This window comes from Plodia interpunctella, chromosome 3, assembly GCF_027563975.2.
Source record: "Plodia interpunctella isolate USDA-ARS_2022_Savannah chromosome 3, ilPloInte3.2, whole genome shotgun sequence".
NCBI lineage: Eukaryota > Metazoa > Arthropoda > Insecta > Lepidoptera > Pyralidae > Plodia > Plodia interpunctella.
Window position 1 is genome coordinate 2,958,103 of NC_071296.1, and position 12,054 is coordinate 2,970,156.

The 12,054-nt window shown below is 35.6% G+C and overlaps 1 protein-coding gene across 1 annotated transcript in view; it reads left to right on the top strand.

Annotated features, from left to right (window-relative positions):
• The window catches only part of LOC128683498 (mitogen-activated protein kinase 1), a 33,560-nt gene extending 22,202 nt beyond the window's left edge, over positions 1-11,358 (top strand). Inside the window, exons 6-8 of the mRNA XM_053769196.2 lie at positions 1,011-1,178; positions 4,675-4,863; positions 7,656-11,358. Of these exons, the coding sequence (XP_053625171.1) occupies positions 1,011-1,178; positions 4,675-4,863; positions 7,656-7,775 (477 nt within the window). The 3' untranslated portion in view covers positions 7,776-11,358. The remainder of the gene's footprint in view (positions 1-1,010; positions 1,179-4,674; positions 4,864-7,655) is intronic.
• The last annotated feature ends 696 nt before the right edge of the window (positions 11,359-12,054 follow it).

Below are 12,054 nucleotides of genomic sequence, written 5' to 3' on the forward strand. Positions count from 1 at the left end.
CAATGTTTTCAAATAACCTGCTAGTATTGAAGTAAATCATAAGATCTTACTACAAATGTGTCTGTATTTGATATGAATGGTACGGTCGCTGGATAATCCCGCCATAGCCGAGCCATCATTTGCGCACGATTTGTTCGCGAACGCGTTGTCATAATTTTATCGCGCAACACTCCCCATGTAACTTTACACGTGGACTAAGCAGGAGATTTGTTTTATCAGCATTGCTTCTTGTATATCGAGTTGTTTGTACAAGGCTTTTGACAAGAATCTTTACAAAATAGGCTGTAACCATAGAATTTATCTATAATACATCGTGAATATTAAAATTCAGTGAAATAGCTTCTATATGTTCAATTATTAACAAATTCAATGCATGTATCTTGCAAAACAGCAGTTTTTCTCTTTAGTAATAGATATATTTATTTGCAATAACACGATTTATACTATTTGGTATTATATCACATGTATTTCTTAGTAGTCCAGTATCTGTTGTGTGCCTAAATACTTTATGGGTACAGTCCGCAGATTATATATTTATAAATTCATATCAAAATCACCACAAACGAACAACAACCAATACCTTAACTCCGAAATGCGGCTGCTGTCATGTAAAGCCAAATTCCAGCTCAGGACATAAAGCGTCATTAGGCTCTGGGTCATAAAACAAAACGCTAAATTTAGCTTGACGTCATAGTACTTAAGTTATATGTCTTTTTTTTCTATCTCCCTCTCTCTCTCATCTAGTTTGCCTATTTTGCCTGTAATAACATAAAACCTAGCTTACACCTAAAAAATCATTTGATTTGAACATTGGTCAATGATGTTGCGTTTTGTTAACGTTTCTATCTCTCAGTCGCGTCGACGGCACGGAGTTGTTCTATTTGGGGCGGGAACTATACGCTGTTTTCGAGTATCTCGTCTGTACGCTGTATTGTGTGTTGCGGTATAAACGCTTGATTTGACGTTAGAACTCTCCAGAAATCTTGATTCATCTCATGTTCCGCCAACAGGGCTACACCAAGTCAATAGACATCTGGTCGGTGGGCTGCATCCTGGCTGAGATGCTCTCCAACAGGCCGATATTCCCGGGGAAGCACTACCTGGACCAGCTGAACCACATCCTCGGCGTGCTGGGCTCGCCGAGCATCGAGGACCTCGACTGCATCATCAATGAGAAGGTCAGTTGTTATTATTTTTATATTTTATTGGCATCAATCATCATAATCGACATCGTGAGGAAACCTGCACACTGGTTAAGTTTTAAGTTTACTACTTCATATGCGATTGCTTGCCACTAGGTAGGTAAGGTCGTAAAAGTCATGTCAGAATCCTTTAAGATTATAAAATCTGACACCAGTGTTAGAAATAAATACAGTCAAATATAAAGACTAGCATCAAGAAGAAAAGATAGTACCTATGTTACGAAAACAAAAATTTTCTCCGTTCTTACAAGTCAATTTAAAAAAGAGCTTTTTCACCTTAGCTTAGTTAAAAACAACCTAGACTTCCAAACTTGCTAGGCTTACTAAATGCCATATTTGATACGGACTGCTTGCTTTCAAAAATAATGCTTGCAAGTTTATTTGCCAACCTTTTAAAAGCAAAGAAAGTTCGCCAACAACATTAATCGAACACAGTAAATTTCGCTCCAAGCTTTAAATTATTATTCAGTGTTTACTTGGGACTTTATACATATCTTTGTTGACTGTATAATTGTTAAGGGTAACAATTGATGGAACGATTCTTGGAGAAACGTTTCCCCAAATTTTGAAATAATTATGGTAATGAAAACACAGCTACAGTTCACTCTATGTACATTCAACAGCTACCTACCCAAATTCATTGTGGAATAGCCTCTATTACCACGACATAGAGATCCTAGCTAACTTGACGTGCGGTTGTCTGTACATTGCTCTATTAATTCCAGAACTGATGCAATAAGTTTTTAATGAGAAAATCTGCTGTTTGCTGCATACTTTCTGCGCTTTGTGTCTGAGTACTACAGAAGTTTGCTTTGTACGTTGGATCAACTGCAGGATTAAAATGTATGCTGGAGAAACACAAAAGTAGTCAACGTGGACCCTTTGATTTAGTTGTTTAATTTACGTCGAAATATAATACTTTTTAGCTACTCTCCAACAATTTCCACATAAAATATCACCTCAATACAATGCTCCGTGTTGCCGTGAAAGAAGGACAAAGAAACACACCTTTACATTTATAATAATAGATTCTCACCGGAGTTGCCTGTAATAGGCTTTAGAGGCTGCCGGTTCCACTTGAACTAAGCTGCTTTGTGAAGAATTTGTCTTGATTTTAACCAGTAGCATTGCTTTATTTTCGAAGCTTTGTGAAATAGGATAAAACACTCTGTAAAATTTATGCCCATTCATTGGGGTTTCGTTGGTTGTAAACCAACAGGATTACAGTTCTAACAAAATGGATCTGTGGTTGCAGCTCCGCCCGCGGTAGCCTATGACCTCGGATCATTAACTGTATATGTATTCCAAAATTCATCAAAATCCGCCCAACGGTTTAACAGTTTTATTGGTCTTTAGTAATTTTACCGAGTCGACATGCTATATATATATACTGTTTAACCGCGACAGACAGACATCATGCAAAGCAGTTTACATTTAAAACTGTTATGCATTTTTCAGCAGGTGACATTGCTTAGCGCTCGACTCGCAAAGGCGCGGATCGAGGGTTATATCATGTATGTCCACTTGGGCGTTCAATGCGAACCTAGGCTCTGAATTGTATATCCATTGCTAGTTTATGGAAATCAATTGTGATGAGTTCTCGTATACATTCTAGGTTTTATGTTTTCAATAATATTTTCTGGTGTTATATCATTTTAAGAATAGTATTCATATGTTGTCGCACCCGACTCGGACGATAAATGGAACCAGACTTAGAATTGCTAATTCATCTCGCGTTTCGTGTAATTTATTTTATGAACTAGGTGATTTGTTAGGATATATTCGTAATGGCCACGCACTTTGAATATTTACAAGCTATTTCCGGAGAAATAAATGATTAGTGCTTATTTATCACATTGCCTCCATATTATGACTATTGTCGTGTTAATGTTGAGCAATCATTTTGAAGATTTATTATAGAAAGGTACCTTTATTTGGTTTTTCGGGGTTTGTCTTGAATGCGGATCTTTGTTTTTTATTTAATGCCAATATATAAGTACTATATAACAGGCAAAGCTTTGTTACGGCTCCTACGCCCCGGAGATTCAAAGAAAAAAACTACTTACCAATGTTCAAAAAGGCATTACATGGTTTTCCATGTCTAAGGCTGCTTATTAGAAACTCCGTTACTAGCTTGTATTAGTCTTAAAACACACAAAAAGTTTATCTTGTTACATTTTCTGAAAGATTATATAATTAAATATAAGTAATTTTATTATTCTTAGAATATGGAGCGCGCTGTTCCAATTCTCTCTACTAATAAGTTCGGCAACAGGCTGGATTGAATAGATTTTGATTTCCTATTCAGACGCAATAAGACCGGGAAAATAGTAAAAAAAATATTGCACCCTATCTCCCCGAAGGCTAAACAATAGCCGGGGTTTTTCGCCCTCAGTATTTGCATTTTTATTAGCACTGAGGTTCGCTTCGAGACTGTTCCAGTTTCTGTTACAATAGAGTTAATCTTTCAAAGTTAAGTACAAGTTCTGGAGTTTAAGTAAACTGGGAAACTTGATAACTATGTAATGAACGTCAACTTTCAAGGTATGCTAGTAACAAGTGTAAGTTATTTGCTTGTTGCGCTTTACTCAGATAGATAACACGTTGTATATACTTCATATTTAAAGATAAAGATACAAAAGTTAAACGATATTTTATTTGCAAAACACGTGTAAATAATACATCATAAAAGTACTGTTTTAACTAACTTTTGGTGGCGACTTCGTTCATACGCACATAAAAATCTCGTGATGATTTCGCTCGCCTACATTACTCAAGGAACCTACTAGGTACCATATAATGTTAATCATAAAAAAGTTAAAGTTTACATTAAGATAAAGCTAAAGTATGTTTGTCACTATCGCAGCCCTCTGACATTGACAGAAGGAATTTTTTTATGAATAACATAATATGGTTTATGGTTTATATTAAAACTGTTGACCCGGAAAAGGAAAATTCCGGGATACGCCAGGTTTCTCGTCGCCATGGATAAATTCCGTTACGAATACATCAATGGATGTTGATGACGATTTTCCGGGAGTTATTTACCGTGAAAGTGCAAACACGAATAAATGTTATTTATTTGTTGAACCACGTGTAGCTACTCCGTTGAGCGTTTATATATAATTAGCTTTTGCCCGCGGCTTCGTCCGCGGTAAATTTCTACGGGAACATTTATTTTTCCGGGACGAAAAGTACCCCAAGATTAGTTAAGCAGATGAAGCGCGAAGAGGTAACAAACAATCATATTTTCGCATTTATAATATTAGTTAGGATTTTACACAAATAAAATTGTTCTACTGTTCTCACGTGTTCTAAATATTTTCTTGACAATTGAATCCTGAGAAACCACAGAGTGCGGTAAAAATGAAAACTTTTTTTCGAAGCGGCTTTGTTTTATTCTATGTAAACATAATATTGAGTGACTTAACTTGTGGGGTGAATAAAAATATTTTATTACTATCGTGACCAGGCTCGCGGTTACCTGGAGTCGTTGCCGTTCAAGCCGCGCGTGCCCTGGACGGAGCTGTTCCCGGGCGCCGACCAGCGCGCTCTGGACCTGCTGCACCGCATGCTGACCTTCAACCCGCACAAGCGCATTACCGTGGAGGAGGCTCTTGCGCACCCCTACCTCGAGCAGTACTACGATCCCAACGACGAGGTGAGATAATAATAATAGTAACAAATTCTTTATTTACCAAAAAGTATACATTACAATCTCTTAGTTAAAATTATGGAAACGCTTATACAAATATGCTTATATATATATAGGTATATATCTACACTATTTCTTTCGGCACACCTTCTCAGCGGTTGATATCATTATATATTTTGCATGCCAGTGTCTGGTGAAATGTGAGAGCCGCCATTATTTTGACATCTGAATGTGTACCACATTTAAAACAAAATAAGGAATTTGTATTTGTAGAGTAACATTCAGAAACATCTCCAGAAAATGAGGTCCAATGTCCAGTGTTATTTTTGCGATATCATCAACTTTTTCTTCCAATTTTCATGCTCGTAGAAAAAACATTTTTTGAAATATAGCTTTTGGGCTGATTCAAATGCACACAATCAAGGGCACACTAAAAATATTTTGTCTTTTATTTACTGAAACAAATGAAATGAATCATTACATAGCGCTTTCCGCTGTCTGTTCCCTGTCCCTATGTATACTTAGATCTAAACACCTAATTTAAATACAAACCACCCAACACATTTTGATTCAGTTATTTTAATAGATAGAGTGATTCAAGAGGAAGGTGTTTTATTATGGTTTTACCCGAGCGAAGTCGGCAAGAGCCGCTAGTCAGGTCTATCTTGTTACAATTTTAATAAGCAGAGCGTAAAATGGAGAAAAAAAAAACACATTTTTCTACTCATCTTTCTGGTGCAAACAAATATTTGACGAGTTCTGAGATCGTTATTAATAATTCTTTGATGTCGCATAACATTGAAATTGGAAATCGCACTAAATATTTATTTACGAACGTATATTTGGAAGTGGTTCTGTTCGTTTGTCTGTTCGGTTCTAAGTTTTGACTCGCAGATAATGGATGCTTATGGAATTAAATAAATAACCGAGACTAAAGGCTTCACTTAATTGTTATTTTTTTTAATTGAGCAATAAAATTTTATTGTTTCTCTCTCGGAAATTGATGAACGTTTATTTGATCTCTCTTTCATTCTCATTCATCTCCGCATGTTTTCGGTTTCGTTCGGGGCTGTGACGCAGCGAACCCTGGAGTCAGCGTAAAAATAACCATAAAATTTTGTGATTTTACAACCGACCGCCTGCCTGACGGTACCTCTCCTTTGAAATACACGTTTATTTGATCATTATATATTTATTTATTAAATGAATGATACACATATAAAAAATGTATTAGTACTTATTGATAGTGTCATAGATGCTCGCTGTCTACAAACTGCAATAATATCACTGAACTCATGTCTGTTGACTCAAGTGAAAAGATAGCAATTTCTGGGTAAACTTACTCGTAGATAAATAAATGAAGTTTTGACTTTTCCGTGTTGGATCAGCATGATGATTCGTCATTTATATCACCCTATCTCATGAGTCATAAGATGTAAAGGAATAGTAAATACAATGGTGTTTATTCGAGAGTGATGTCATATTTTTTGTCTGTCCACGAATTTTATTGGTGAACACACGTTTGTCATTTCGCCGGTATCATTTTTAAGCTCCAATTTCCCGCTGTGACAGATTACTGAATTTATTATTTTTACTGTCTGATGCCACGTACCGTGTATTTATAAGATTGGCGTAGTTATTACGTGGATTGTGTACATACTAGGGGCTACTGAGCGTAATACACAAATACGAGTATATACATATATATAAGGTAATATGTATGTAAAGTAAGGTGTGTATGCAATCAACCTAGGTGCTGATACCGCGTAATTTAACCTCTATGATACACTAGGTTTCCCTATGGACCAACACTACTTTTGTTTAAAAAGTTATGGTCCAACTTTTCAAGCGTTTTCATTTTCCCGGTTGCGTTCGGGGTTGTGAAGCAGCGGAGCCCGGCGCAGCGTAAAAAATACCCTAAAATTCTGTATGATTTTACAACCGGCCTGACGCTCCTTGGAGATCTTAGGCTGTGTGTCCACAGGACGACATGTCAATCGACGATCACGACGATGTGTCTATGTCCTGTCCCTTTTTCGCTACGTACGACATCCACGCCAATATTTCATATAGTTTATAGTTTTTAATTTTGTCATTTGGTTTTTTTTCGTATTATTTTTTTGCCTTGACGACGAAATAATAAATATTATAACGCTTCCCGGTAGAAGCCCAAAAAACAGGTTCCTTTGAAAAATTGGAGAACTTAATTATATACATAGCCCTTTCATAGCGGTGAAATTTGAATCTCATTCGCTTGACCTCTTTGGATTCATTAATAAGATGACCAAAATTTACATCGTTATTTGTCTTCAGAGTGAAATTTGGAACGGGAAATTTATGTTTACGCGTTCCTCAGTACAAACAGTTATATTAATGTGAAAGTTTCTAAAATAACTGATCGTTTATAAAAATATTAGTACCCGGTCAGATTACAGTCAGGATTCTGTTCTTTTTTCCCTATTTATTTCTGGTCCAAATACGGTTCTGTATCATCATAACAACTGTAATAATTACGTACATCTAGTCTTTTTCGTTTTTGTCAATTCTCAATAATCTATTGAATAAGTTAATTTTTTCACATTCGATTATAACTAAAATACATACTTTCGTCCATTTAGTTTTAATATAAATATAGGATCCACAGAAGTTCTTGGAGAAAAGGCTACGGTAAAGTTTGTGTTGTGCCGCTTCTTCTGCACTTGCGCTTTGGAAGTCGGCGGTAGACTTAGTTTTAAGTCAATTTTTAACGTCTTTATGTAATATGTAAGTATAATTTTTAAATGTTACATTGTTAACAGCCCGTAGCCGAGGAGCCGTTCCGGTTCGCCATGGAACTCGATGACCTTCCGAAAGAAACCTTGAAGCAGTACATCTTCGAGGAGACCCTCCTCTTCAGACAGCAGAACGAGGGCGCGTAGACCTCGCGCCCCTCCGTCATCGTCTACCCCCCGCAGGCAAAGGGGTAACGCCCACATGCAAACATCATGACACTTATAACATACTCGATAAAAAAACGCTCCATATCTCCATATATTTTCATTTCCCAGTATTTCCCTGTAATTGTAAGTAATTTTACGCTAAGAACAACCGTTTGAGGATGAGGAAAACGAGCAGTTTGCATGTGGAGCAATCGCAATCAAAGGTCTAATTATGTGAATTGTTAGTGCGCGGTTTCAATTTGTCATACGTTCAGTACATATGTTTACAATGGGGCTCGCCGCGATATTGTTACGTTCATTATGTATTTGACGTTAGAACCGCAAGTCGATAGCTTTGATATTAAGACGCTTGGTATTCCTATATTGATGGGTAAATTTAATAAGCTATTCAGTTGTACTGAACCGCGAAGCTCTGAATACGTAGATTGGACTAGTTCTCTAGAGCTGTCGCTTTCAGAGCTGTTGAAGTATGACGGCGCAGGTTATTACGCGCGATCGATGGAGTATTCTTTGGCGTGTTCGGCTATAATGCATAATAACTGTTATTTGTAAAACCCTGCCAAATAACAACCGTAACCTATTTTAAGGTAAACGTTAAGTTCGCTTGAAAAATGTAAAAAAAAAAGTTATTTTCGATTTCTTTTTATATGATAAGTGGAATGGAACAGTTTACGCAAGTGTTTCGGGAAGCCTCTGTATTGGAGATATGACTGGGTCAGAATTTAGAAAACAGTATAAAATAAAAATTTATGCTTAGAAAACATATAGAATCATAGATAGGACTTTTCTGAAATTTATAAACGTTAAAACTAGTCGTACAATTTCTTGAAGGGTGTATGATAGTTGGTGACAGGGGGAGCGCTGTCGCATGGGTATTTTGCAGTATTACAATGGGACGGACTCGGGTCCTCAACGAAGTAGTTAAAATCTCGACGTGCGGGGCAGGGGGCGGAGTCAGGCGCATCGAGACGCTACTTTGGCTTACAAGTTATGTATCTAATAAGACAACACTTTATGTTCAACTAGTTTGCCAACAGATATAAGTTTAGGGTGGTGTACACTCACTAATGATGATGGATTGCGCGCGTGGCTTTATATTATTGTCAAACATCAGACAACGTTGTAATGACACGTGTCGATAACGGACGACACAGCGAAGAATGTCAGAAGAGTGATGTTTTCTGTAAATATTTTTACATTTCAAATTAATGTGTTTTAAAGTGTCACCGAATAATAAATTAAAGCACTTTATTCATTAATTCTGATGTGATCTAATAACGAATAAATGTATTTTCTCGTTGGTGAGGAGGGGTCTTGGTTGGAAAACTTGCGTGTAACGATGTTTCTGTGAATACTCGTCTTCCTTATGATTGCATGTTAGCGCACAAGACTATTGTAGAATAGTTGTTCTTCATATCAAATATTTAAAAAGGAATTATATGATTTGTGCGTTCGGTGTTGCCGTGACGAGTTTTCCAACGAAGGGGGCAGGGCGGGGCGAGGGGGCCGCGGGGACTGCTCTGTGTTGTTACAATCTATATGTCTTTAAGATGATGTTAGAGAGACAAAGCCCAGTTTCCAGTGTCATATCCAGTGTGGTTCACGCTTATTTGGGCGATCATGGTCTATATCTATGTTAAGACTTGAATAAAGTTGTTTGTTGAAATTATTTAGGGAGCATATTAGAAGGTTTACTCATCAAACTATGTATAATTACCTTAACTTTGGAACTATGTATCTTTTAATGCTGTGTTAGAATACGAGCAGCTGACGAGGTGTCGGTTAACTAAACCAATCGGATAATTTAAGTCTCACAATGTGTTCCATTTTACATTTTAGACAATACACAATCGGCATTATAAATTCTTATTGAATCCGTAGAGACTACGGAAAATTCATAATTTCCTGTCAAGTGAATACCTACGGTTGTAAATTGTTAAAATCTGTGGTTAAATATTAATTATTGATATTTCTATTTGGCAGTAAATTATTAAGAGTATAAATGAATTGATAAATCAGACAATGAAGCTAGCCTATTTGTATGTATATTTCTCAGTCGTAAAATTAACACTATAGCATTGTATAGTTTCTATCTTAGAGTTAATCATTGATCAATATAGTTTGTTTAAATTTTAAAGAAAGACAAGTTATTGTGACCTATTTTGTAAGTCTTTTGCTTATTAAATTACATATGGAATGTGTCCCGCAAGACCAATGGAAGTATTTATTATATTCATTTCTGTTGCACCAAATTGTGCTTATATTCCGGTATTCCGAAATTATATTAATAAAATTAGTTCGGGCCGTAACAATGGGCTATTTTATAATAAATCAAATTATTTTAAAGCTTTCCTAAAATACATTAATGAGAACTAAATGACGTTATCAATAAGATCGATCATTTAATAAATTATTACATTAAATGAGTTTGGTTATTTAAATACCATATAAGTACATCTTATTTTTTACCCAATATGATAGCCTATTTATCGATATTAATGTTAGAATCATTTCCTCACATTGGCTTAGTTGGATTACAAATATCTAAAGCGAAGTCGTTGGTTTATTAAAGTTAACTTTTTAGTTTAAAAACTTCCTAATCACTAAACAACTAAGTCATAACTAACATTACCTCGAAGAACTCTTGGGTGCCGAGGTAGCATTACTATCGCGATACACGATACATATATAATGATATACTCATCTAGTGTCATACAGTTACGACCGCGCTACCAACCGCTCAATATAACTTTATGGTCTCCAATAAAAGTGACTCTTCAACGGCCAATCTTTGTCTATGAATGTACTTCGTGGATTTAACTCTAAACTTCTGCTTATAAATATACAAAAACTCCTTGATAAAGCGTCTTAATGTTTTGTAAAGGATTTGCTTTTGTACCGCAATTTATCGTTATCAATTTTGATTTATGATCACAATTCTTCTTTGTGTCTATAAAATAGGCTTTTATTGGAGATCATTTTTTTATTATTTTATAATGTGTTTATATCGTGTAACTAAAATATTCGATGGCCAATGCAACAGTACCTAAACACCGGAGTATAAAATGAATATGCTGCAGTATTTCCGATAGCATGTTAACAGCTGCACACTTCCGTAATTCTATGTGTAGATTCCGTTAATGTTAAGTAAATAGCGTCTCAATGGTAGTTTTTATTTACTCACAATAAGAAGTACAAATCAGACGCGATATTGACTTAACTGTAGCAGAATTGACGCCCTGTAAATCCTGTACACCCCGCAGTAGACGTGGTATTAATGGCAACCAAATTACGGGACCTTTTGTTTTCTTGTTTTACAGTTTAAGTTGCTTACTTTGTGAAACGGCAGTTTCAATTATTATTCTTCGCCAAAATTCCCAACGGCCATTTAACGTGTATATGTTCGAAAAATTATAACACCATACCATCACCTATTTATTGTTAAAATATGAGTGTTGCCATATTTTCTTAAGTCATTATGTACAAATTGGATAATGTAAGATCATTTGTTATCTGTCAACAGTTGAATATTACTAAAATTAAATCAAATCAATTGAGAGAAGTTGTTTTATTTGTCTAACCGAGTTCTATTTTTAGTTTGTGAAAGTAATTAATTCTTGTTATTAGTTAAATAATAAATGAACCATTCGCTGATAGGAAATTCGATTTAGCAAAGTTCTGATTTTCCAATAATTCTATTAAATTTGGATAGATTGATTAAATTTAATATTTGATGTAGGTATGTGTACAAATTATACATATTGATTAGATAGATACTGATATGATCCATATACTTACATTTTTTATTTCAATGATCCATATAAATTTGTCGAAAACAGCATTCAAAATACTAATATTTTATTACAATTAAATGTTTCTTTAACAATTAGTCATAAAGACAACACTCCAGGAAGTTGTGTGGTCAACAACACGACAAGGGAAGGATATGACTGAAGGCAGCAGGTAAAGCAAAGAATTAGGAAGTATTAATATTTACTCTACAATGTTCTATCTGTCCGGACAGTTACAGCATGTCCTCGGATACTGGACTCCGTCTTTTCGAGAGGTAGAACGAGGAAAACTCAAGAGAGAGATTGTGCTCGCACGCAATATAAATACTCCCTAAAACACAAGTTACCCTCCTATACTGAAGGTATTTTGAAACTTGAGGTAGCAACATGAGCGCACTGATGCCCGAAGATCAGTTTTATATAACCTGAGGTTTAAGTGTTTCCCCCGTTCTAATCGTATTACAGAA